General features: G+C 52.3%; 1 protein-coding gene across 1 annotated transcript in view; it reads right to left on the bottom strand.

Moving 5' to 3' along the window:
• Nucleotides 1-5,338: 5,338 nt before the first annotated feature.
• Nucleotides 5,339-27,612, bottom strand: part of GALNT10 (polypeptide N-acetylgalactosaminyltransferase 10) — a 181,052-nt gene continuing 158,778 nt past the window's right edge. The window contains exons 8-12 of the mRNA XM_079770745.1: nt 18,849-18,956; nt 13,520-13,741; nt 11,998-12,114; nt 10,715-10,864; nt 5,339-10,241 (exon numbers count right to left, since the gene is read on the bottom strand). Of these exons, the coding sequence (XP_079626871.1) occupies nt 10,083-10,241; nt 10,715-10,864; nt 11,998-12,114; nt 13,520-13,741; nt 18,849-18,956 (756 nt within the window). The 3' untranslated portion in view covers nt 5,339-10,082. The remainder of the gene's footprint in view (nt 10,242-10,714; nt 10,865-11,997; nt 12,115-13,519; nt 13,742-18,848; nt 18,957-27,612) is intronic.

Raw genomic sequence — 27,612 nt, 5'->3', positions numbered from 1 at the left:
AGATTTATGGAATAATATGATTTATAAGTTGAACTTAATGCCTTTAAGAAAAGCTAGGTTTTAAAATGGGCATCTTGAGTCAGTAACTGTAACATTCTTTTCCATACCCAAACCTACCTAAACCCCCTCTTCCCCCATATTTAAAATTGCAGGTCTGTAACTCTCCAACTTTACAGTTGTAGCTGAGACCTCTCTGTGCTCCAGATAGCAACATTCAGCTCTTTGAGTACTCTAGAGGCATTGCTGACCAAGTTAAAATCTTCTCTGACAACTGAATGCATAAACTATATAACCTGTACCACCCTCGATTCTCTCTTCCTCTCCCTCCACTCCAAGCTGACCCATATTGAAACATTTTCTTTTACTTCCAATAAATACTTAGCATCTGTCCTGTTTGCTTCATTTCCTACGGCCGGCAGCCAGACCAAGCCACCAGCATCATTTGCCTGAAGTGCTTCGCTGGCCTCGGAGCCAGTCCCTAACCCACTAATTCTCTAGGGAGCATCTGCCCAAAGCAGCCCATGCCACACCCTGCTTGAAGCCCCTCACCAATTGCCCAGCGCATTCTGACAGTGCCCCTGCCATCTCTTTGCCTCTGTTATTCTTCCCGAGGTTCCTCAAATAAGCCAAGTTCCTTCCTACCTGGAGGCCTTGGCATTTGTAGTTCCTTCTGCCTGAAGTGCTGTTCTACCTGCTCCGCCTACGGCTGGCTCCATCCTTTAAGTCTCCATTTAAATGCCACTTCCCCACAGGGCTGCCCCCACCCCTATTTTAAATGTCTTTTTATGAGCAATCATCACAATATGCAATTATACTATTTTATCCTTGTTGTTGTTGTGTGACATCTCTCCCATTACAATCTAAGCCCCCTGAAGGCAGGGACCATGGCTGTCTTGCTTATCGCTGTAGCCCAGTGCATAAACACGAGTTCTCCAGTTCTGTAGCTAGCTATCAAAACACTTTTTTCCCCAATAATTAAATATACCCAATTATACCAAGATATTTACTAAGATTTAAAAAAAAAGATACAAAGCGGTATTGTAGAGTGTAAATTCCATTTGTATTTCTTAAAAATTTTATGCACACATACATACACACACATATTAAGGATACATGAGAAACTAGTAATTGTGGTTACGAATATGGTGGGGACTGCACAAGAAAGATAGGAAGAACTTGAATTTTATAACCCTTTTCCTATTTGGATTATTTTACTATATGCCTATATTTCCTTTATAAGAATAATAAGAAAAAAAATCTTTTGGCACTGTTATTAAGTAGGAAATATGGAATGCCAAAAAAAAGTAGGGAGAATCTCAGGACAAAAAGAGAGTCATTTAAAATGAATCAATTTAGTTTTATGAAAAGCCCACATTGTCCTTGTTTTCCTCCTTCCACGGAGGAGCTGTGAAGGCTTCCTCTGGCCTTGGGCTGCAGCCTGGCACTGGACGGGCATTGTAGTTATTGGCATTGTGGGTAAGAGCAAAGGCTCGGGACTCAGAAGCACTTGGTTTGAATCCAAGCTCTGCCACTTTCCTAGCTGTGGGGCCATCGGCAACTTTTTAAAACTACGTGAGCCTCAGTTTTCTTTATCTGCAAAATGGGATGATAATAGTACTTCTCTCAAAGGGCTATTGTGAGGATCAAGTGTGGTCTTGTAAAGCACTTAGCACAGTGTCTTGCACATAGTGAATGTTTAATAAATAGTAGTTATTCCATCCATTACATGCTGACGCCCAACACTTGCCATTGTACCCAAGTTCGGGTTTCTGCATGTTAGGGAAGAAGACATCATATTGCAAGATGGTAGGGTAGTACTGCCAATTGTCCAGTTTCCACATAGGAAATCTCCATATCAATCTGCACAGCAAAGATCAGGAAGGGTAATTGATTGCTTTATTGCATCCTATAAAGTTGTATGAGTGAAAAAAAAAATGAAAGTACCAATAGTAGTGATCAGAAGTATGTGAATATCAAGAAGGTGAAACCACAGAATGGAAGAAAATGTTTGCAAATCATATCTGACAAAGGACTTGTATTCAGAATACATAATAAACCCTTATAATTCAATAATAAAAAAATTAGCCAATTAAAAAGTGGGCAAAGGGTATGATGGACATTTCTCCAAAGAAGATATACAAATGGCTAATATGCACATGAAAAGATACTCAACATCACTAGTCATTAGGGAAATATAAATCAAAACCACAATGAGAAATTACATCATACCTACTAGGCTAACTATAATCAATAAGATAGAGAATAGCAAGTATTGGTGAGGATATATAGAAAAAAAAATGAAGCACGCATTGCGCTGGTAGGAATGCAAACATGGCGTAGCCACTTTGGAAAAAGCAGTTTAGCAGTTCCTCAAAATGTGAAACGTAGAGTTTTCATATAAACCTAGCAATTCCACTCTTAGGTATCTATCCAAGAGAAATGAAGACATACATCCACACAAAAACTTGTACATGAATGTTCATAGTAGTAGCATTATGCATAATAGCCAAAAGGTGGAAATAACCCAAATATCCATCAAATGCTAACTAGATAAACAAAATGTGGTCTATTTAGACAATGGACTAGTGTTCTTCAATAGAAAGGAACGAAGTACTGATATATGCAACAATCTGGATGAATCTTGAAAATATGCTAAGTGAAAACCAGACACAAAGACCACATGTTGTGATTCCATTTATGTGAAATGTCCAGAAAAGGCAAATCCATAGAGAACAGATTAGCAGTTACCAGCGGCTGAGGGGTTGGGGGCGGGGTGGTGGTAGTGTGTAGTTTGGGGTAGGGAGTGACTGCTAATGGCTAGGGTTTCTTTTTGGGGGCAACAAAAATGTTCTGGAATTAGGAAGTGGTGATGGTTGTACAACCTTGTGAATATACTAAGAACACTATACACTTTAAAGGGGTGAATTATATCTCAACAAAGGAAGTATGTGCATCATTAACTGTAATTGACATAAAAAGAAATCATTAGATTTGTTGAAAGGGATGCATCTTTAGCCTCCACTTGATGTTCTTAAGCCTGTTTTTGTTTTTTGTTGATTAGTGAAGGAAAATAATCAAATTGAAGATATAGTAGGAAAGGCAGGAAATATATCATCGAAGATTATGTCCACAAATGCAGTTGTAATTGGAAATGTTATACCATTTCTTATTCCCTAGGAACAGATGTGCCCTGCTGACAGAATCAATTTGTTGTTTGACTTTTGTACTTTTGGCATTAGTCACATTTTCAAGAAAACAATTATGTATGGAAGTAGGGGCGTCACGGGAATGGAAAAAATAGCCCTTAGCCCTCTCCACTTCTTTAATGGCAGAGCACCAAGCAAACTTCTCAATTATAATTCAACTGACAGTAAGTAGAAGACTGTACATAATTACTTGGGTCACTAGACAATTCTAAGGCCCATGAAAAAATGAACTTTTCCTTTCTCTGTCAGTCTTTTGCGAGTTGCCAAGCCCAGGCCTTGCGAGTTAGGAAAAGTCAGTCCTGAAAAGATGTTTTCTTTTGGCTTAATTAAATATGTAGCTAATGATAACATAAATAATAAGGATTGTTAATAAATTTTGCAAAACTAAAATTCCAGAGGTAGGTGGTTGGTTCATCAGAAGCCCAACAATGTCTGAGGTCCAAGCCAGTTCTGTTAAGAACCGGGGGTAAGACGGTGGACGTAGGTACAGAAAGAGCCCTGCCCTCGGAAATTAAGCGGAGGAGAAAGACACCGAATGAGTGAATGAATAAAAGAAAAGGTGCTCATTTTTCACCGATTTTGTATTTGTGACTGTGCCTACTCACTAAAATGTATTTGCAACCTCAAAATGAATACTGGTGGCACCTTGGAGGTCGCTTACAGACATGTGCACGGGCAGAGTGGCAGAATATTTGAGTCTTCGAACACGCATGTTCCCAGCGGAGGTCGATTCAGCCCTCACGCTGTAAACAAGTGTCCTCGTTGTGGTCTGTTTAGTGGCACGTTTTTCATATCTTTGTACCACCTTTCTGTTGGTGATTGTGGTTTAAAATGCCCCTCAAGCGCAGTGCTGAGCTGCTGTCTAGAGTTCATAGGCACGAAGATGTGTTAGTAAGTTTCACTGAGTCATTAGTTGCAGTGCTGTTGGCCCTGCGTTCAGTGTTAACGAACTAACGATCTATAGTAAATAGAGAGTAATGGTGGGGCGCTCAGCTCTCAGCTCCAGCGAAGGCAGATCCGCCACCCCTTCGCCCCCATCCCCAGGCAGGAGCTGGCAGGAGATCAGACGCTACTTCAAGTCAAAGTAGCTCATGAACAAAAGCTGTAAAGTTACTAAGAAACCTGCTTTCTAAGGGTTCACGGGACTGGTCCTTTGTTTCTCTGGCATTGTGTGTGTTAGCGTGTGAGTGCACCACAGGCCATCGCCTGGCCAGCCCTGAATCAAGCCAGGCTTGAGGGCAAGAACGGCAGGTCGTGGCGCCCAGGTATGGCCAAGCCAGGCGGCCCAGGCCTTGAGGGGGAACAAGAGGAGGCAGCTGCCTGAGGCCAGAGGCTGGCAGAGCTGTGAGCAGCTGCACAAAGGACGCTTTGGGTACTGAACCCTGGACCCACTTCAGCAAAAGCCCAGGAGCCCTGGGGTGGGAGACACCAGCAGAACCGGAAGGGGGTCCCACTCCCATCCCCTCGCTGAGCTTGGAGAACGAATCCTTAGGACCAGGGCCATCACAAAACCCTAAATGCAAGATTCAGAACTATGAGTCCAGGCTGCCCATGATCTAATTTGCTCCCCTCCCCCCAGCGTCGTAGGAAGAACTGGAGGCCCAGGGAGAGGAAGGGTGCAATGCATGTAACAAATGTGGGAGCACTCTGTCAGGTCTGTGGGCTGGGAGGGGAGGCCTAAAGTGTAATCCGAAACTACGTTACTCAAACTGTATTTGTCCATCCAATACTTATTGGGCTCTTACTGGGAACCCTCAAAGCCCCCACCTCAACGAAATACAGAGAAAAAGAAGATTCAAAACTTTGAGGGAACGGCCAAGTTCTCTAAAGCTGTTTCTGAACGAGTATCCGGAGCTCCCACTCTGTGCAGCCAGGCCCCTTGGATACCTGGCTTCTCCTCACTGAGGGCTCGGGAGGGTGAGAAATGCCCTCTTTCTGTCCTCTCACCTGGCCCAGTGGTTGGTGCCCCACTGACCTGCATATCTGTCATCTCCCTCCACAGCATCTTCGCACCCGCTGCCCCCCAACACCTGGAATGCCTTCCCTCTCCTCCTTTTTATTCCTAGGAAGCGTTTAAGCTTTTTAAAGAAACCCATTACAATTTTCAGAAGAAAATTATCATGATCCCGGGTGGTAAAAGACTTTTAAAAAACCAATGGAAGCTACAAAAGGAAATATCCACCCGCTCAGGGCTTACACCCGCCAGTGGCCAGTGAACACTCCCCCCACTTTCTGTTGTCAGCCTTCTCCAAGCTGTGGTCCGCAGCGCCCTCTGGTGGGCCCTGCGTGACAGCACAGCGGGCAGCACTGCTCATGGTCCCCTGCAGCTGCATGTCAAGACTCAACCACAGGAACGTCCTATGGAGCTGGATCCCAAAATGTCTCATTTGTACTGAGGAAAACTGAGGCCAGAACGTGGGCAGGACTCACACCAGATCTCAGCGAGCCTGCGGCAGAGCTGGGCCAGCCAGCGCTCTTCCCACCACAGGGTACCACACAAGTCTCGTACTCAAAGGATCAACATGTTTTGGTAAGTAGAGGCTTTTGGCTGATGGGTGAGCATCAGAAACGAGCTAAGCTTATGTCATGTTGTCGCTGTCCTCCTGAAACCCTCCACTCCTGGGTGTAGTCTGTCGTGGGCCACCCTGCTCACCTCTGTGAGCTCACCTCCTCTGTGCCTCAGGGCCTTTGCACCGGCTCTTCACTTTGCCTAGAACTCTCTCCCCGCACTGCCTTCTGGCTCACACTCCCTCATATTTTCCAGCTCTTGCGGACAGGCATTCCCTGACCATCCTTCCCAATGTTGAGCAAACTGCCAAGTTCTCTCCATCTGTTTCTGAGTAAGTATGGCACTCCAGCCTCTAAAATATCTGGTTTTATATCCTTCCTCGCCCTATTCACATCTGAAATCATCTTGGTCAGTTGCGTTAGGTCTGCCTTCCTCCCTGGGAGTTTGCTCAGTGCCCAGCAGAGGAGGGCCAGGTACTGAGCAGGTGGGGAAAGATGGAATGGGGAATGGCGCGTGACCAGGAATGAACTAGAGACCACGTTAGAGAAAGTCTGGAGTTTTACTCAGTCACAATCACAACTGTACATGAAATCAGTTCTTCACAAAGGCGCACTTTTCCAGGCAGGAGAAGAGAGGCTGGTGGTCTCGAGCTTTCTCTGGGGAATCCCAGTCTGACTTTGCTCACATCGTCCCTACGCCCCTTGGGACCCCGGTTTTCCAGCCCAAACAGAAGAGGAGCCTGACCCTATGGTCGGGCACGGGACCTTGTCACTTGGAATGTAGGCCCAAGCCCCACCCCAGAGGTGGCAGTGGGCCTCGGCTCAAGATCAAGTTGAACTAAAATATTACTTGGATTTTTCACAAAGAGCATCAGCTGAAAGCAGAGAATCCCAGAACAGAACCACACTCCTTGCCCCTCTCCCACACTTAGAAATCTCCAGAAAACACTGAAAATGCATTGTCTACTAGGAATTATACGAGATCACCAATCTGTACAAACCAGGGGTCGTTGAAGCAAGGGTTCCAGATTTCCCACTTACAGCTGTAAAGTGCTGTGCAGCTCGTTTGATGCTCCAGAGACTAGAGAAATGGAGATGCACAAAAAGAAATTCAACAGGTAGGAGGTTTGAAAAGCGACTCTAATGTGGGCTTTGGGAATCCATAGGCTCCATCTGAAGCAACTGCTTTCTCCCTTGGACCTAATGTTACTCCTCCCCCCCCTCCGCCCCCGCTTCTGCCTCTGAGCTATTTCTCCCTAAAAGGGGAGAAACAACAGTTTCCAGACTGTTTTTAAAGCTGAAACAAGCTCGAGTTGGAGGCAATGGCTTTTCACACCCGTGCTGGCACACTTGGCCACCTCCAAAGGCCTGCACTTACAGCGAGATGCGCTTGTGTTCTGAAGTGTTTCTGGAGTCCCCTTCGAAAAGGCTGCTGGTGGGCCACATGGTCATGATACTTTTTAGCCACTCATTTGTTTTGTGATCTCGTGCTCAAAATAAAGCCTTTAGAAAAAAAGGGGCCCACGTTCTCGCCCCTTACCTGGCTGACAGCCTCGCCACAGGCTCCTGGCTGTTTTATTTGGGCATCAGCTGGGGGCGTGAGCAGGAATGTGAAATCCTGAAGACAGCCAGTCTAAAACAAATGAGGCCAAAACAACGAGTGGCCAGTATCTGCAATCAGCCAGCTGGTCAGCCAGGCAATGAACTTGTCTCCTGCCATCCCTGTTACACACATTGTCAACCACCAGCGCCTGCAGATGTGGGCTCAGCAATGACAGAGGCCAGTGCTCAGAGGACCTGCCCATCCCTTGTTGAGGGAGCGAAACCAGACTCAAAAGGAGACCCAGAGGATGGGCGAGAGGAAGGCTGAGGACTGCTTGGGGCTGCTCCTGCTCTCCACATGAGTCCTGGTCGTGCAGAGAACACTCATCCACTTGGAGAGGGACCATTTGGAAATCCAGCCAGTGCTCTGCACTCTGTCTGGGGGCTTGGGGCGGGGGTGGGGGTGGGGGGGGGAGGGGTGCAGACACGGCCTCCAAACAGGGCCTCTCCCAGGGGCTGCGGAGGCCCCTCTAGGCCACAGACTACACAAGCTGCCCAGCTGTTCCTTAATCTGGAGTGTTACACTAACTGGAGCAACTTCTGGCCTCTGCCCTCGGGGGGGCATCTCCATCTCAGCTCCTGCTCTAGGCCTAACGTCTCCTGCTTGAAATTCAACATTACAGAACACACACGCATCCAATAGGAACTGCACATACCCTCCCCCCGCCCCCCCCCCCCCCCCGGCCCAATCCCTACCCCTTTATGTTTGTCTAGCAAGGCACTAGGAAATGGTTCAAGTTTAGGGATTTGCTGTATATTTGCATTTTTTAAAAGGCACAGTTTTTATTTTAATGATGCTGCATTGCTCTCTGATGAGGAATCCTAAATCGACTCTCCAAACTGCAACACCCTTGTTATCCTAGATTCTGGAAGGGGCCTCATCTTCGACTCCTTCCCACTGAGGGCCACTTCCAAAGACAATGCTCATTTGGAGAGGCCACCAGGGCTCAACAAGCAAGCTTTGCCAGCACAGGGCGGCCTCTCCGGCGGGGCGGTGGCCAGAGCGGGGCTTGTGCGGGGCAGACAGAAGTGACGCTCTGCCAGCTGCACGCTTAATTGGGGTGGTCGTGACCGGGAATGTTTTCCCCCCGCTCCCCTAGATCACTGATGGCCTTGAGATCAGCCGGCATCTCAAAGGCAGATTTGTGGCTCTGTTCCCAGATTTACGTCTCAGTTATTTAATTGGCAAACGATACAATCGAGAGACCCGACTCTAATTGGAATACCGATTTCAAGTACTTCCTGGGCTAGCTGATGGAAGCCATAGGTTGCAGAATGCCATTTCCATTTCTGAATCAGTGCGTGGCAGGCTGGCTACAGGAATGCTTCCTATTAGTCGGGAGCCCTCTGGGAGTGTGACATGTAATTAATGAAGCTAAAGGTAAACAGGAGGGACTGCGTGGAGCTGGGGTGCGTCTGTTCCCGGGACACAGTGGTGGGAGGCTGCAGGGCTTCAGGTCCGGCTGAGGACCATGTCACAACAAGGCCTCTGGCAGGAGCTGATGGGCACAGCCCCCCACCTCCCCCAGGAGTGGGACTTCACAGATTGTCTCTAGGCTGAGGGCGGCCATGGCTGTATTACACCTGGCTGCCTCCTTTAATCACAACATTCTAGGAAGTCATACTGGATGCCAGAATCCCAGAATCCTGTGTAGCATTCTAGCCTGTGATCAAATTAGAGTTCTTTAAAAATTGTAGGGTTCGGCATGAGAAATAGAACCATAATGAGGTCAGAGACCAGGCATCCTGGCTGCGGTCTACCCTGGAGGCCTCCAGACTTGGGAGGTGAGCACTCCACACCTCTGTGCCTCTCCCGAGGCAAGGAATTGCCAGAGAGAGAGAGAGAGAGAGAGAGAGAGAGAGAGAGAGAGAGAGAGAAAGAGAGAGAGAGAAAGAGAGAGAGAGAGAGAGAGAGAGAGAGAGAGAGAGAGAGAGAGAGAAAGGGGGGGGTGGGTGGAAAGAAGAGAAGTGGAAGTACTGACCAGGGAAATTCAGCCAGAATTTCCGGTTTGGGGATCTTACTAGGCCTCTTCCATGGGCCCAAGGCCATCGGAAACAGCCTAAAAAGGCTGATGGCTGGGCTGTCCTTGTGCCTGGAGGGCGCTAAGTGGGCATTCCCAGCACCCAGAGAGAAAGGAGAGGCACCCCGTATGTCCACGCTGCAAAGGAATGTCTGAGGGTCCTAGCATCTGACCCCAGGCCTGGCAGCCGCCGGTGTTCAGGACGGAACACTCTGAGGGCCCGGCCCGGCGGCGTCACCTGGGGCTGTGACAGAACGAAGCGAACTGCACTGACCCCACGACCGGCAAACACTACAAGGCTGACACCAGCAGCCCCTCCTCTCCTGCTGCCAATGGGGGTCATGTGCTAACAGCTGCCTTCAACAGGCAAAACTGCCTCTTTCTAAAGGACGTCATATGCGAGCCTCATTTCTGAGTGGCCTGGGGCTGCCCTGCGCTCCTCCCGCATAATGCCCAAGGGAACACGGTGACGGAGTTGCGGAGGCCAGCCTGGCCTTCCACGGTGCCATCAGGGGTTAAAGCAGGCTCTGCATCTCGTGGGGCCGCTGTGGGCTCTGCTCTCCTCTCCCGCTCCACGGCGTGGGGCCTCAGGACCTGGCGGCCGCCTGGCTCCAGCTCCGCCCGGGCCGGCTGGCCAGCACCTTTGCCTCACGGTGCCCACGGGAGCCCCGCCTCTCCGGGAAGAGGAAGGCCGCAGTGAGCGGCAGGGAGGACCCCGCCAGGCCTGCGGCGGAGACACGTGGGCTCAGTTGCTATTGAACTTTTCCAGGACTGTTGAGTTGGTGTGTTCGAACAGCCACTGCTGGGTGGGAGAGGAGGGGTTGCAGATGTTCATGAAGATCCTGTGGTCGCTTTCGCTGCAATCCATGCAACTGCCGCTGACGGGGTGGTACAGGCTCTTGTCCTGCAAAACACGGAGGTTATCAGCGAGGCAGCGCTGGGGATACCCAACCACAGTGGCAGGAACAACGGGCAGGGCAGCGAGGCGGTGACCGGCCAGTCGCTCGGACCTGTGTGGCTTTCCTGCTGAGCGCACAGCGAGACACTGTCTGCCTCCCTCGCATGCGCCCGAGTCGTGCCCACTGGGATGTGGGCATAAGTGAAGCATGCCACGTCCGGGCCTGGGCCCTAACCACTGACCGTCCCTAGACAATTTGCATTGGTCCTCACTGTGTGCGTGTTTAATGGACGCCGTTACCAACAGTTCAGATTCTAGAGATTTCACGTAAAACTCTGGATTTCGGGCTTCTCTCGAGTGTCTGAAAACCGGGCATGTAGGTTCGTGGTGCACGTGCGTGAGGGGGTGGGCTCCGCTGGCAGGAGTGAGGCACTACCCTGTCGCCCTCCTCCTCCCGCCCCCACCCCAGCCTGCCTTACTTTGCGGTATCTCCACAGCTGGTTGCCCTTCATGCTGTGGCAGTCGTAGAGGGTGACCGGGCTGGTGTGGGAGACGGCGTCGAAGCAGAACTTCTTGGTGTGCTGGGGGTCTCCAGGCCGGATGTCCTCCCGCCAGGTGAAGGTGAACACCTGTGCACACGGACATCAGGACAACGTGGCCGAGCGAGGGCACTTTATTTATTTTTCAATTATGTGAAATTTAAAAACAGAGGTCCAGAAAAAGGGAATATTGACCACAGCTGTTCCCACCACCTTGTGGTGAATCTTGTTACCACTTTACCCCTCCCCCACCTTATTTTGGAGCAAATCCACCATCATGGCCTTGCAGAATCCAGAAGAATTCGTCAAGGAGAACCGCTATCGAATGAGAATTGTTATGGAGAAAGGGCGGGGGAGCGGCAAGCAGCCCAGAGGGCGGGCAGAGCCGGGCAGCTGGGCCCGTGCAGTGACGGGCGGCGCTGTCCTTTCTCGGTGAGCGCGCAGCGCACCTGCTGACGTCGGTGTCTGCACAGGACCCGCCTTGGAGGCTTTATCAGTGTAGCTTCCCAAGTCCCAGCCAACGCACAGGAAGGAGCCCGGAGCCCAGGTTAGGAGGAGGCCTTGTGAATCAACACCGGGCTCACTGCTCGGAGGACGGGATCGCGGAAAGCCGAATGCAGCCTCCCGAGGGTGGGCGGCTCTCCCGGCAAGGCGGGCTCGCACTCCCGTCCTCCTGAGCGCACCTCCTGGGAATGACCCTGGGGAACCAATCCTACCTCTCCTCTTCTTCGGTGAGGCAGACCACACCCCAGGCTGCAGGTGTGACCTGGGCCTGACCACTATGAGGACCGATCACGTTCCCACCGTGCCGGGCTCAGGAGAGCCAGCACGTGAGAACTCCCGGAAGGGACGTGCCTCCTGCTGGGGGGCTTGGCCTCTGCTGCCCCGTGGGGAGGGGCAGGTTCTGAAGGAAGCGGACAGAGAGAGAAGCAGCGGCGAGACCTGGAGAGACCCCGATGACATCATCCGGACTTTTCAGTGACATGAGCCCATGACTCCCCTTTTGGGAAGGCTACCGCGCTGTTGCCGGGCCTGGTGACCAGCAGTGCGCACTGGCGGTTTGATTGCAGGGTGAAGGGTGCCTCTTTCCAAGGTGTTCAGGGAGCCTTTCTAACTCGCTCCCTGGGCTGACTCTGTCACTCGGCAGTGACCATGGCCTGTCCCTCCCCGTCCCCACACCTGGGCACAGAGAACCTGGTGCCAGTCCCCGGGAGAGGACTTACCTGCATGTTGTTCCAGGCGGCCTCTCCGCGGCCCCGGACGCAGCTCTCCAGCCTCAGCGGGGAGCCCACAGCCCCGTGCTTCGTGTCCACACACAGCCCTGTGCCCACGCTGCGAATCTGGACAAGGAAGAGGGAAAGAGTGGACCAGTGAGGCACTGCAGGATTCCCTCTGGGGCCTGTGCGGGGGTGGAGGAAGGAACCGAAACAGAGACTCAGATGGGCTGGGCTCCGAGCTGTCCTAACTGAGCCCGGGCTGTGGCAGTGCCTGGAGCCCCTCAGGAAAGGATGCTCAGCCCACAGAGAGGGGCTCCTCTAAACCCTGCTGTCTTAGAGCACAGTCCCAGGGTGCGTGGGGGGGGGGGGGGGGCTGGAGGGGAGGGGAGGTAAAGGAGGGCTCCCTGGCCCACTCGCAGAGAATTCGATCCCTCTCCCCAATCTCCACTATATCCATGTACAAGTGAGAGGGTCCTCTGAGCTCGAAGACCTAGGAGCCAGGAGCCGGTGACTGAGCGCTGCCCCTGGGAAGACTGCCCGCTTCCCCAGCAGGACGGGCTTCATGGCGTGTGACGAGTCGTGGCCCAGAGCCCCTCACTCAGGAGGGCCTGTGCTGGATCACAGCTCTGCTGTCTCCGTCTTAAAATTTTTAATAATTTATCTTTGAACTTGTGAGTGAAATCTGATGGGACAACGGAGCCGGACTGTGAGCAGAGGTGACACATGCTACAGGAGCATCCGTTCTTTTCTCCACACCTGTCTACGGCGTCTGCGGTGCCCAGACTTCTGGGGTCCCACATGCCGGGGAGTGGGGGGGGGCGTGTTTCAGCAAGACTCAAGGGGAGCGTGTGCTGTCATCTAAGGCTAAGCGGGGTGCTAGCAGGCCCTGAGGGCAGCTTTCCTTTCCAGCCAGAACTTGCTCCGCTGACTGGTATCATCAGACACGGGAAGGAGCAGGAGCTCTGGCTGATAACACAGTCCGTTTACACCGCGTTACCTCCCGGGATCAGCCAGGCACTTAAGCAGCGGGTAACAACTCGGAGGAAAGGGAAGTCGGGTCACCCAGAGTTCCTGTTCCTGCAGCTCTTCCTCACCCCTCAGTGAGCCCAAGGGAGACAGTGTTTATCCGCTGAGTCCATTTTAAGCAGTGTTTCCACTGTTTTGGTAAGAAATACACATGCGTGTACAAGGTTTGAAATGTCACCGGTCCCACCATGCGTTAAATGCCGTACTATGTGCATTTAAAACTGGCAGTGCACAATATAACGGTAAGTGGTAACATTTATGCTAATCACTTAAAGTTTTCATTTTCCTCTACTTGGATCATTCAACAGAAAAATACACACACCAAAAAAGATAACAACAAAAAAACAAACCCCAAACCAAAAACAACAAGAAACAAAACAAAGCTAGAGAAAGGCCGGGACAGATGAGAAAGCTTCACCACTGATTCCTTTATGGCCCGTTTCCCTGCCCTGTGAACGGGGTCCGCGTGTGCACTTTGCAATGGCCCTGCCCTCCGACTCACCTCGCCCCATGCCGCGGCCGGGGGCTCCACGGGCGGGTAGAATTTGGGCAGGTCCCAGGCGATCTGGGTCATAAACCACTTGAAACTCTTGCAGTTGAGGGAGCTGCGGAGCTTCTTCTGGGCAGCGACGTCCCCGGCGGAGAGGTGGCGGTACTCGGGCCGGCGCTGGTAGATGTGCTCCGCGTACTCGTCCATCCACACTTCCGCCACGCGCTTCAGGTTCTGGAGGGGCGGCAGGCAGGTGCAAAGGTCAGGCACCCCGAAAGGCGGAGGGCCTGGGCGTGGGGTGCAAAGATTCTGGAGGTTGAGGCCACTCTTTTTTTTTTTTCCTTAAAAAATATTTTTCATTGATTTCAAAGAGGAAGGGAGAGGCTGAGAGACAGAAACATCAATGATGAAAGAGAATCATTGATCAGCTGCCTCCTGCACGCCCCCTACTGGGGATCCAGCCAGCAACCTGGGCATGTGCCCCGACTGGGACTCGAACCCTGACCTCCTGGTTCATAGGTCGACACTCAACCACTGAGCCATGCCAGCTGGGCCAGTCTTTCTTATTTTACATAGTTGCATCAATGACCTCAGCCCCACCATGTCTGTAAACCTTCCATGTCTATTATCTACGTGTGCTTTAAGGACTCTACAACTTATGGTTGAGTAACAGGCTGCTGGTGTTTTGCCGGCCTGTTTCCATCCCCTCTTGTCCTAGGGATGGCCTCCCCCTGGTTTTCCTTTGGGGACCCGCCTCTGCTTCACTGGTATCTCACGTGGCACAGGACTCGGCCAGGCTAATGGGAATACAGACAGCCCTGGACACAGGGATGGGTCAGCAGGGAACCCGTGATCTGAGCCAAGCCAATCAGAACCAACTGGCATCTACCAGCCCTGGAATTTCTGCTGGAACTATGGCGAGGGATCACTGTGTTTCTGCTGGGATTGCTCTGAGGGGTACGATGCCAGCCAGAGCAGCTGGGCTACACGGAAAGCCCGTCCGAGGCTGAAGTCAACCCAGGATGAAGCGGAGCTGAGGGCTGGAGGGAGGATCGCATTCCTCCTTTTAGGACCCGGATGCAGCCATGCCCGAAGCCCCAACCACCTTAGGACTCTCCGTTTACACCAATCAGCCAATTCCCTTTCTGCTTCAGCCAGTTTGAGTTGGGTGTCTGTCATTTTCAACTCAAAGTGCTGACCGAGTTGCATGGTAAAAACAAATTATAATTTGCAACCAAAAGGTAGAATCCCTTCAGCAGCTGGGATTTTAAACAGTTTTTTTGAGGTGGGTCAGTTCTGCTATTTTTATTATGAAGCACAAGGATTATCCATAAAAAAAAAGACAACCCCATTACTGGCAAGTAGAGGCAGCAGGTGAGGAGGCACCGTTTGCGAGCAGACCTGCAGACAGAGCAGTGACCAATGTTCCTGTCCCATCTGCAGGGCAGACTCCACCTGCTGAGCATCTGACAGCTGCTCTGGAAGAGCACAACGCCAGGGTCGGGGGGGAGCTCCTGCTCCAACATCGCCTGCCCGCGAACCCCTGGCTGTTGCCAGAAATCTCCTCTCCCCTTCCACACACACATTTAAGTCTCCAGGCTTTATCTCCATCACAAAAACATTTTTTCTCCGACTGCGGTCCAAATGTTCTTCTGAAGGGTGCAAGCGAGTCAGCACCCAGGCTGTTATCAGTCTTTCACGCCTCAGGGTAAATGGCGGCTCTAGAAGCAGATGTTTTCTGTACAGGGCCAGATAATAAATACTTTAGGCTTTGCAAGCCATATGACCTCAACTCTGATGATGCAGCTATAAAGCAGCCCTAGACACTGTGTAAACGAATGCGTGTGGCTGTGTGCCAATAAAACTTTATGGACGCTGAAATTTCATTTTCATGTGTCACAAAATAATCTTTTGACCCCCCTGTCTCCCTCCCTCCCCTCAAACTATTTAAAAATGTAAAAACCGTTCTTAGCTCACAGGCCACAGGAAAACAGTTTGGTGACTCCCGAGTGAGGAGGAAGGAAGCCAGTGGGAGGCGGCCCTGGTACCAAAGACAAGATTCACCAACTCCTCAATTGTGCTGCCTCGGAGTGTGGGACTGGGAAGCTAAGGAACTTCCTTGCCACCGCCTCCTTCCTGAGTGCTGAAGAGGTCAACCGTGGGTTAGAAAAGAGGTCAGGGCCAGCGCTATCCCCAGCAGGCCCCTGCATGGCAAAGGCTGGGTGCAATTTAAAACTGTGCCCAGAGGAAGCTGAAGGCCTGACGGGCCTGACCTCTCCCTTCCCCAGGCTGCCCCCGCCCCAGGTCCTGTGGCTCACGATCTAATGCGCTCAAGCCGCAGGCAAGGGTGGCCCTTCTGACCAAGGCAAGGTGCTGACATTCACCGGCGTTATTCTTACAGGATCAAGTCACATATATTTTAATTTTAGTTGAGATTTAAATTACCTTTTTTTTTTTTTGCTAGAGGGAAAGGGGGGTGGAGGTGGGCAAAGGGTGGGGGAAGGGGGGGGCAGAAGGAGACTGTGCTTTGGGTGGTGGGCACACGATGCAGTGTGCAGATGACGTTTTGTTGAGTTGTATACTTGAAACTTGTATGGTTTTGTGAACCAATGTCACCCCAATAAATTCAATAAAAAAAAGGGAAAAAAGAAAAAAAAATCACTATTTTAATGAATATTGCATTTTCCAGACACAACTTAATAAGCCTTTTCTCCCAGATCTTGAACTTTCGTGCAGTTGAGTGTCTGGACCGAAGTAAAGGACTTCACATTTATTCCCTCATCTCCACTTGCGAGAATCCTGGAAAGCACCCAGGGGTTTTAGTGGGCTGTGCGGCCCTCTTATCCCTCCTCCTCACACCTTCCTCGTTCTGGGTCCCAGTCCTGCTCTTCTTGTGCTGGGATCACAGAGATTTGCTCAACCCTCGGAGTAAGTCTCCAGTTTTGTTTTGCCAAGTTTGAGGGGGTTCCTGTGACTGCCTTCCCTAAGACCCCTTTCCCAGAGGCAGAGAGAAGGCGTTTAGCAAGTTTAGTGAATGCAGTGGCTGCTTGCTCTGGAGGCAGGCGAGCTGGAGGTGAGCCCCGCCTCCCTGCTCCGCGTCTTCTCTGCTGTCTGGCTGCTGGTCCCGGAGTCGGCACAACTTCAGCAAGACCTCGGCTGCCCTCTTCATCGGTCCCTCTCAGGGCTTTGGGGATATCTCTCCTCAAATCCATCCAAGTGATGTTCCCTGAGATAATGCTCTAGAAGGAACTGGTTGTTGAAACACGGAACAAACATTTAATATCTGATCTGCAGCTAAATGAGGGTATCAGACACTAGATCGGACGTCGGGGGAGCTTACGTAGGCAGCTCTGTGGTCCCGCAAACTTACATGGGGCGCCACTCAGACTATTAACTGGTTGAAAGGCACAGGAAACTGATTCGGTACAGACAAAAATAAATGAAAATATGTAAACACAGAATTCAGATAACATTGAAATAAACTTCCCGTCTTGCTAATGTTGACGCTGACATGAAAGCTGGTACTAACATTAGCAGTCACTATTTAAGCAACAAATGCTGTCTCAGGCCTGGTCAGACCTACGGCGGCAGTGAATTCTGGCTCTTGGAACGTAACGTCTCTACGTTCCACTTCCTCATGTCTGAAATGGGGGTTAAAAACAAATGAGAGTTAAGTTGGATAAATAGGTAGGATGCTCTGCGAGCTGCCCAGGTCCCGGAAGTCTTTGTCACGACAGTTGGCGGTTACCACTGAATCCACCTATAGTTCCATAAACCGGAGAAGGCAGTGCCCCTCCACCCCGCGGATCGCACAGATGATAGCTCTGCAGAGGGAGAGGATGCTGTGGGAACGGCTCTGTTCAGGGCTCAGAGGGGTCCATGGTCCCGCCGTCCCTAAGAGCTGGAAGAGTCGGTCTTGGCTTGCTGAGCGACTGCGCTGCTTTCGTGCCTGACACCTTCCCTGAGATTGCAAATGGTATTTCACATGAATTGTGATTCCTGCCTCTTCTGCTGCATCCAGAACCCATCCCTGCGTCTCGTGGAGCTGCCCAAAGCGCGGATGGCTGGTGCGGCTGCTGTTGCAGCCTTCGACCACTAGAGAGCACTGCCGGCTCTCTTTTCCCTCAACGCCGGCCCCACAGGCCCCAGCCAGCCGCCTGGGAGAGAGCCACCAGCCGCGGATTAAGGGGAGTGGGGGAGCGACGGGGTCAGGAGGGGTAGGGGGTAGGGGGGGAAGGGGGACCCTTGCACTTGGAATCTCTGTCTTCTTGTAAATTGCAGGACAGAGGCTCTCCCCGGACCCAGGGGCTACAATCCTCGACTGTCTGGTGGTAAGGAAGGGGGAGGCAGCGGCCTGGGCAGAGGAGGCTGATGCCAAACAGGCTTACAAGGGGGCGCTGTCTGGTGGAGGAGTGGGGTGGCTGTCTGCGGGCAAAGCTGTGCCGGTGACCTTTCAAGCTTCCCCAGATCTCCCTGTGACCCTTTTTACCTCTGGGGACACCCCTTTCTCTTCGGTTTTCTCTTGTGGTCACCTTGATTCTTTTTCTCAAGACACTTTATATTTTAAAATGCATTATTCAAGTTTAGTGAACTATCACTCATACCCCTCCCCCGAAAAACCCCAAACCTCTGGCCAACAGATTTACATTGGTAGCCAGTGGCCAATGAAGTTCAAGCAATGATTAATACAACCCATTTGAAGGTGTGAAATAGTTTGACAGAACTTTTGGCAATAAAAGTGGCCAGGGGTGGGGAGAAGAGAAAAAGGTTGACATTTATTAATGGCCCCTGTGCCAGGAAGTTTTAAGTACCGTGTCTCCAGCTTTCCCAAACACACCACTCAGCCTCCAGCAATATTTACCTAACATGTTTCTTTAACTTTGCACCCGCTTTAGCTTTACCCTAAGTCATGATGTCTGTGAAATCACACGTTTGCTACACAAATACATGTTCATTTCTCATCCACATTAATTTAAACACATGTAAATAAACTGTTCCTGTATCTACCACCTCAAATCATCTTGTCCGTCACACTTGGGGAAATGGTGCCATTGCCTTAATTCTCCTGGCAATGCTAAGAGTTGGGAAAAATTAGCTTCCTTTACACAAAAGCAGAAACAGGCTCAGAGGAGTCAAGTAACCCTCCCAAAGTCACACAGGTAGGTACTATGCGGGTAAACAGGGCTTTAAGTTCTTTTACACTGGATTTCTCCTGGGGAGTGGTGGGGGGCACACCTAGGGATTATCAGGCCTGGGGCCCCCGGTGCCTTAGAGGGTCTCTGCTCTGCTAATGGGCCTAGGCCACCCCCTCCCACCCCCTCCAGCGAAGCCGCCAGCTTACCCGGGCCAGGCTGACACCGGCGGGGACTTTGTAGGGCACGTACTTCCTGTAGATGTGGCCCACCCTGGAGCAGGGGATGTCCTCCATGCGGCCCCCACACATCCACACCTGCAGGGTGAAAGGGAGAGAGAAGATGACATTCCTGCCTCCAATTCATCGTCCCCTCCTTGGTGCATTCACCGAAAGCATCAGCTTGGATTGTCCACGAAAGGCCCGCTTATAGAACCAGGGACGGAGGAAAACAGCATGACAACAGCAGCACACACAGCTGGCAGCACCGAGTGCTTCCTCGTGGCCGGACACCGCCACGAGCTTCATGTGCACAGCTGCACTGCAGCCTCGCCAGGACACCTGGAACACAGGGGGAACAGAGCCCCATTTTACAGATGAGGACACCGAGACTCAGAGAAGCTAGAGGCGTGTCTAAGGTCACAGGGCGAGCAAGAGGTGGCGGCTGAATTCACATGTGGCTTTCGCCGACGCTGGAATCTAAGCTCTAAACAGCGTGGATGCTGTATGCCATCCTGAGCAATTCCAAGGCCTGGCATGGGGGCTCAGTGGGAAGGATGAGGTGACCGCTTAGTGAGGCCTGGGGCAGGAACGCAAGGGGACAGGGCGGCCACGGGCTGTGGCTTTCGATTCTGGAGGCTCCTCCTGAATGGCTGCCTCTTTGCTGGGTCACCCTGAGCTGTGGCAGCAGGAGCCTGCCCTCACCTCTCTGCAGCCTGGCCGGCTAAGCCATGCTGCTGGGATGGCTGCAGTGAGGGACCGGATGTTTCTCCCTCCATACTTGGCATCACAAGGAGCTCCTGGATTTGGCTGCAATTTGGGAATGTTTAAGTACAATCAATGCTGACTCACACCACTAACCAGACCCTCCTCAGCAATCCTGGGTTCAAATCCTGCCTCAGCCACTTATCAGCTTTGCGACTTCGATCGAGGTACTAACTCCTCTGAGGCTCAGTTTCCTCATCTGCAAAGGGTGAAATGGGGTGGGCCTGGGGGATAAGACAGTGCTTAGCACAGACTTGCACACAGACACAGCAGTGTTACATGACTCATTCATACGTTTGGCTAATATTTATGGAGTATCTGCTATGTGAGGGCAGGCTCATACAGTGGTGAATAAGTCAGCCAGGGCTCCTGCTCTTGGGAGGGTGTGTGTGTGTGTGTGTGTGTGGGGGGGGGGGTAGGGTTCAGTCTATAAGACGGTCCTCCCAATGACCCCCTCACCTCCTGGTATTTATACCCCCTGTTAGTTCTCTCCCAGAATGGTCACATGAGGACTGAGCTGTGTAACCAATAGGGCACTGCAGAAATGATAAGGCTGCCACCTTACTCCCTGGGATCACTTGCTTTGGGGCACTCAAGCAGCACCATGGTGAGGCCCAGGGCGGAGGAGTTGAGGCCTTCTGCTAATAGTGCCAACTTGCCAGTCAGTGAATGAGTGGTCTTAGAAGCTGATCCTCCAGCCCCAGTCAAGCCTTCAGATGACGGCAGCCCTGGCTGACACTCTGACTCCAACTTCAAGACAGCCCCAGGCAGAACTGTCCTGCTAAGCCACTCCCAAGTCCCTGACCCACAGAAACTTTCAGTAGTAACTATTGTAAGGTGCTAGGTTTTGGGGGTACTTTTCTCCCTGGGGCAGTAGGTAACTAACACAGGGAGACTGTTTCAGGTGGTGATATGTGATATAAGGAAGCCAAAATGAGGTCACTGGATAGACTCATTGAATGGATGTGCGGGCTGCTCTGTCACCTCCACCTGTCAGGGAAAGCCTCATCTAGCAGGGGATATTGGAGGCAAGACTTAAATGATGAGAAGGTAAAGTAACATAAAGATCTGAGGGGTGAGTGAACAGGTGGCGGGAAGAGCAACTGCAAAGGCCCTGGGGTAGGGCCACGTTTGGCATAATCACTGAACAAAGCAAGCCAGAGGCCTGGAGCAGAGGGAGAACTGATGGGAGGGGAGGTCAAAGACATGCGTGGGGACAAGCATAAGGGTCTTAAAGGGCAGAATAGGGGGTCTGCGCTGAAAGTTGTCAGTGAGGGAGACAACACAACCCAATTTCTATTTCACCAATAGAACGGCCGGGAGGGTGCAGGCTTGGGGAGGGAAGGCCTGGGAGGCTCTTGCAGGCATGAGGCCGTCAAGGCTTTGGTTTGTGGTTCTTAGTTTCGGTCATGGTTTGGAGGCTGTGGCGATGGTGGGACACAGCTGGATTTGGGACATTATTATTAATCTTGTCACTATATGTCTTCACTTGTGGAATGAGGAGTAGGAGTGGGTACACCTACACCATCAATTCTGCCAAAGAGCCATTTTCAGCTTGAACTGCTCAATGGGATACTGGGGCTTTGTTTAATGTCTTAATTCTAGAAGGGTCATTCATTCTTCCTTCTACCTCATGCACCTGAGGGTTCTCAGTCCCCTCGGACCCCCCGCCAGCCACTCTCTCTATCCACCCCAGATGTGCCCGGTCCCGGGCTTTCCACAGGGGCTGTGTATGTGTGTATGGGGCTGCAATTAGTGGACGTGCTGCCTGGAGAAATGCAATTATATTCTGATCTTGGGGGAGAAAAAAAAAATCGAGCAAGTCAATAGAACAGAACATTGGTCTTGAGATAATGGGCTCCTGATGGTAGATTAATGTCAAGGCCAAGCCAAGAAGTTTATTTTCAAAGCAGGAGATATTGATCAGGCGCCAGGATCCCGTAACAATAACTCTTCCTTTACACGAAGTGATTGATGTCGAAGTGATGCTTTTGTCCGGAGGACGCTGCCCGGGACGTTGCCTGGCGGCCCCTGCGTTTTGGGAGGTGGCGTGCGCCGAGCAGGTGGGGGACACCTTCCTTCGTTCTATTTTTGAACGTCTCCTGGGCAGTTGGCTAGGCTGGCGTCCAGCTCTCTCCACTCCATATTAAACTCGCATTAGCTAACGAGGCTGTGTCTCCGCTCTGCCTGGCAAGGAATCTTCCCTAATGCAGAGATGATCAATGTCCAAATCCTGTCCTTTGCTGCAACCTCGGGTTTCTTTGGCCCTGACCACGCTGGCCACCAGCCTGAAGGTTCCTGAGGGGCTGGGGTGACCTTGATCTGCTGAGAGGAATGTCCGGAGCCCAGAGGAGTCCTGGCTTTGGACGATGGGTTTACTTCACGGCTTCCCTGCCCTGGACACGAGCCACGGAGGCTGCTCAGGGTGGGAGCTGCCTTTAGAGAGACAGACACACCTGTTCAGTGAAGATGCTGCCACTCCCGTGAGTCCTGTGAGCACCTGAGCCGCCTGAGAAGGGCCGTGCGAGGCACACCCGGCCCTGCAGACCCCGCTCTGCCACCCGGAACGCACTTACACAGCATCAGCGCCCTGTGTTCACTGGTTACAAGGCAGGACCCCCAGACTGGAGGGGGCTCTCCTTCCAAGGACACGATAAAAGCTGGAGGCAAAGAACAGTGTCCCGACTCGCCCTGGGCTGGGGAGCTGGTCAGGGCTGGCCACCTCCCTGTGTGCCTTTAGGGCTCTCCCCCACTTCCTTCACAGCTGGGGCAGCAGCCACTCAAGACGCACAGACACCACGGCCCGGGGGTGAGGAGCACACGGTCCCAATGCCGGCTCGTGACCTCACGCCAGGCACTCACCTGGGGGCCGCCAGCTCCTCAGCTGGAGTTTGCCCTTTGGCCCAACGCCATCATATCTTTTGTCCTATGGTCCAATTTCTAAATGGGGAAACTGAGGCTCAGAGAGAATAAGTAGTTTTTCTAACTGAGTTGGGGGCAGAACCTGCAACTGACCAGGAGAATGATGGGGTGGGGGTGGGGGCACAGTCACGGGGCACCATTGGGGGCCCGGCACGCCAGTGTGTTCTCCCCGGCCCCCCCCCCCCCCCCCCCCCCCCGGTAACACCGGCACAGGAGGCCAGCTGGTGGCAGAGACGGGGAGTCGCAATGCCGGCCACAGCCAGAATGTCTGACGGGACCCCATCCTATTTGTATTTGCAGGCCACTGAGATGACATTTGTGCAGCCCCTCTCTGCTGTCAGCTTTCTTGCCTCCCTCCCTGCCCAGCCCTGTCCCAGCCCCCACCCATCCCTGCCTGCTCTGGGAGCCTGGCTTCACCAGACGGGGTCTCCACGTAGCCCGTCAGCTCAGTGCCCGGGGAACAGTCTTCGCACTGGAAGCACCGTGCCACAGATGAGTATAAATCTCATGGTAAAAGCTTGCTCCCCATTCATTTCCATCGCTGCTTTGATTTATTTTATTAGCAAACTTCCTTTGTGTGATGACAGGCTTCATTACAGTGTCTATAAAAGACAATCGCTTGCTCTTATCTCCTCAACGGAGGAGGAAAGAGACGAGTGGCGATGCACATCAGGAAGACAGTGGGACCCGGAGAGAGGGCGGCGGAAGGAAGGGCTGGTCGGGGAGGAAAACATGAGCAGCAGGGGCTGGGCAGAAACCTCTCTCTGTCCAGGGAACGGCTGCCTGGAAGCCAACCAGGGACGGGAACGGGGAGAAGGCAGCCGCCGGCCCCATCTTCTGCTGTTGGCAACCTGGCTGAGGACCTGTATATGGAGTTCAAATGCTATCCAGCTGCCTTTGGGGAAATAAGATAATAATCACCACCGATTATTCTGCATGATCTGTGTGTTTAGGAGGAACAGAGGGGAGCGTTATGAGCTTGGGTTCCAGAGTTAGACAGAACTGAGTGAGGCCAGATCCAAGCTCCTCGCCAGACTCACAGTCCAGGCAGGTTCTGTGAGTCTGAAAGCCTTGGTTTCCTCATCTCCAAAACAGGATGGATTACCGTGCCCACGTCCCAGGTTGCGATGAGGCTGAAAGGAGGTAATTCTGAAGCACCGAGAACTGGGAGCCACCCTGTGGTGCTACCTGGACACGTGGCTCTGCCCCAGCGGCTGGCGCTGAGCGTATGCCCGCAGCTCCCTCAGAAAAGGAGGGCGTTAGACCCGTGTCTTCCAGAGTCCCTATTATTGTGAACATATTAGCTTGTATTGAACATCAAGATACCGTTTTGGGACCTCACTCATGCTAGTTTGGGCTGTTTATAATGGGTACTGGATACTGTTGGTAGAAAGAGTAGGGAAGAACAATTTTACTATATTTACTAGTAAAAACCATTTGAATTTACTTCTAAATTAATGTATTACTTTATACAACATGGCTTTAAGCATAAGTGTATCTAAATTAATAAATTAAATATTTAATAAACAAATTCAGTGAAGCTCCAGGATCTTTCAAGTTTTAACTTGTATTTGGAAAGAGAGCACACGCATAACCACCCAGGGAGGTAGTGACCATCACACCTCACATGTGTGACATGCGAGGAAACAGAGGCCCAGCCAGGGGCAGTGCCTTCCCCACGGTTCCTGAGCTCACGCATGGCAGAGCCCAGGGTGGAATCGGGGTTGGGTCCTCAGAACCAGGCAGATCTGGGGCCTCCAGGGAGAGGTTTAATCTTTCTAAAGCCGGATCCTGACCCCCATGGTCTTCCACAGAGACCCTGTCAGCACTCGCAGTGCCTGCGGAATAAAGGGGTCGCCCTTGGCTGGCAATCAAGGTCCTCTGTCACTCACTCGGGCACATGGGCTTTTCCCTTCAGGAACAATGTCATTCATTCATTCATTCATTCACTCACTCACTCCCTCACACACTCACACATGGCCTAGTCATTGGTCCTCCTTGCTCTGAAACCCTGCTGGGAGGAATGGAATAGAGACTCTGGCAAGTATGGACCCAATGCCCCATGATACGGAGCCCGGAAAGCTGAGTGAAGGTGTTGGCACCTGCTGGCCAGCCTGCGGACCAACCTCCCCCTTTTCTCTGTCCTTCCACACCCAAACCTGAGCATCCTCTCTGTACAGGACCCAGTCTATGTGGTACAGCCACGAGTTTCAACCTTGGATCGGCATCAGAATCACCTGGAGAGCTGGTTAAACCAAGGACCTCTGGGCCCCACCGGCGTGTCTGACCCAGCAGGGCTGCGGTGGGGCCTGAGATTCTGCCTTTCTAACAGGTTCCAGGTGCTGCTGATCTGGGGCCACGCTGGGACAACCGTGCACACGCCTCTCGACAGAATGGTGCCGGCCAGTCACACTGCCTTCCAGACGTCCCTGTGCGTTAGGGGCTGTTAGTGCCCTTGTAGATGAGACGAAAATCAGCAGAAAGGGCAGGGGAGCTGTCCAAGGTCTCACGGAGACTTCGTGCCAGAGCTGGGCCCGGTGCCAAGGTCTTTGGCCTCTTGTCTTGCCAGCCTCAAAGCTCTTTCCACTCCCGCCTTCCCGCAACCTGATCACATCAGCCACCAACATCGACAGCAACCACCCAGGGACCACCTATGTGCCAAGCACTGAGCTGAGGTTTTAACACAGTTTGGCTAATATGCTCACACCCACACCGTGAAGTAAGGGCTATTCCATGCCCAATTTACGGATGAAGTCAATTAAGTCCAGAGAGTTAGGTCACTCTCCCAAGGACACAGAGTGACTAGCTGATGAAACCTTCACCAAAACCCAGGCGACTGGATTATGACGCCCCTGTACCCCATCCTGTGCTGCTCTATCTAACGCGAGGGCTCTGATCAGAACAGCCACCACTCTCTACGCGCCTCCTCTGCCTGACTCCAGGCCAAACACATGTTTTGCCCTGTTTAGTTCTTACAACAACCCCCTGAAGAAGTTACTCTTGTCATTTTTAGTGATGAAAGACTGAGGCCCGAAAGAGACAGGTGTGTGTTAGTCAGGGGTGACGTGGCCCGGGCACCCCTTGGGGCTCTGAGCCGCCTTGCTGGAGGAGTGGCAGGAGGGCAGGCTCCCACAGAGAACACATGGAATTGCAAATAGCTTGTTGAGCGTCCTGAGCAGAATGCCTCCCCTGTTCCCGGCAGATGGCTCTTGGGAAGCCTGGGCACACGTGGCCGGGAGGAAAACGCTGCACGCAGCAGAGATGCTCCCAGCATTCTCGGATCACCCAGCGAAGGAGGGCACACCGGTCCCCGGCAGGGACACTGCAGCTGGTCCGAGCCCGGAGGGCTGACAGACGCGGTGTAACGGAAGGGGAAGGCTCACCACACAGGTGCTTGAACGGTGGCCCCGATCATCCTCTGCCCCTCGGGCTGGCCTTTGGGAATCATTTCTTCCTCCCGTGTGGCAACTTAGCCCTCCTGGGGGCTGACTTCTGGGCTCTACCTGTATCAATGGCCTTTCTGCTGGGCCGCCTTTTCTCTGCCCCTCCCACAGGTGAGCACTGGACTTAGAGTCAGGACATCTGGGATTCAGCTCTGGCTCTGCCCCGTCTAGCTAAGGGACCCTGGCCTCGTCCCCTAACCCCTCAGGGCGCCAGGTCTCAACGCCACCCTTGACCAGGTTCTGGGTGCATCTACCTTCTTCCACACACCCGATTTTCACTTCATCCTCTTGAGGATGCTGTGAGTTTCATGGAAAAGACACCTGAGTGTTTCTGTTGTTTAAATCTGCCCAGTCTGGGACCGGTTTGGCTTTTGGTAAGGATATTGGTGTCAAACAATGCAAACTGCACTCACCCGAGGCCTCTGAGCTACTCAGATGTGATGGGTTTCCCTCTCAGGCGGAACATGGCTCTCCCTTGCCCCTCCCGTGGCTTTCCACCACCACCTGGCTCTCACAAGTCTGCCCACAGCACCCTCAGACCACCCCCATCCCCCGTCTCTCCCAGGGCGCCGGGGCACATCTCCGCCCCCAGAGCCGCCCATCGGATTCGCACTCAGGGCTCTGCTCTCCCTGGACGCCCTCCTCGTGGCTGGCCTGTGGGAAATCCTGGCCCTGAACTTGCAAATGGCCCAAGTGTTGGGACATACATGGAGAGGGCATGGGCCCAGAGAGCTGAAAACCTACACATTTTCCTTCTTTAGCCTGCGGAGATTCGGTTGTGCACCCGCGTGACCGTGTGCGTGGCTGACGGGAGCTGTGGCGGCCGCTGCCCAGCACCAGGGAGAGTATTGTACAGCGTACCAGCAGCCCAAGAAAAGATCACATTTCAAAATCCAAGTACGGTTTCCACTGAATGCTTACTGCTTGTGCACCGTCTTAAAGTAACAGTGGAACCACTGAAAGTCACCATTTGTAGAGCATTCCACCGTGGGGATAGGCACTACCTTATGATCCCCCGAGGACACACATTTGGGTCATTTTCAGTCTCCCCTATTGTAAGTAACGCTTCAATAAATAGCTTCTACCTAAATCTTTGCTCATCTATGCACCGTCTCTCAGATAAACTCCTGGGCATGGAATTTTGGGTCAAAGAACGTACTTGCTGTGAAATGTAACAGATTTTGCCAAACGTCTATTAATAAAAGAAATACCCAGTTACCTCACCCCAAAGCCCACATCTTTCTCACGCCTGCTCAGCCACATTGTCATGCGGATACTTCTCTCTCTGGGTCTCAGAGTTGAAGCTCTCCTAACCCGGCCTCCTGGGGACTCTGTGCGGCCCCCTTTCTGCTCCCTGCCATGGCCACGGCCAGCCCAAACTACCCTCGCGCCGGTGTGAGAGCCTACCTCGTGGGGGAGGAAGGAAAAGTACCTCAGCACCATCTGGGATGTGAGGGCCCGAGAGATCAAGCGACAGGTCCAGGTCCCAGGCGGATGGCGAGCAGGGACGAGAGGCCAGCGCCCTGCCTTCTCACCGACACCTTTCCCAGCACACTACCATTACCCAGCGGTGGTGATGTGAGGCTGGGGAGGGCAGGGCGGAAAAAGTATTACCAGATAGGAAT

The sequence above is a fragment of the Cnephaeus nilssonii genome (genome assembly GCF_951640355.1).
Source record: "Cnephaeus nilssonii genome assembly, chromosome: 5".
Lineage (NCBI taxonomy): Eukaryota > Metazoa > Chordata > Mammalia > Chiroptera > Vespertilionidae > Cnephaeus > Cnephaeus nilssonii.
This window is presented reverse-complemented; position numbering and strand designations above follow the sequence as displayed.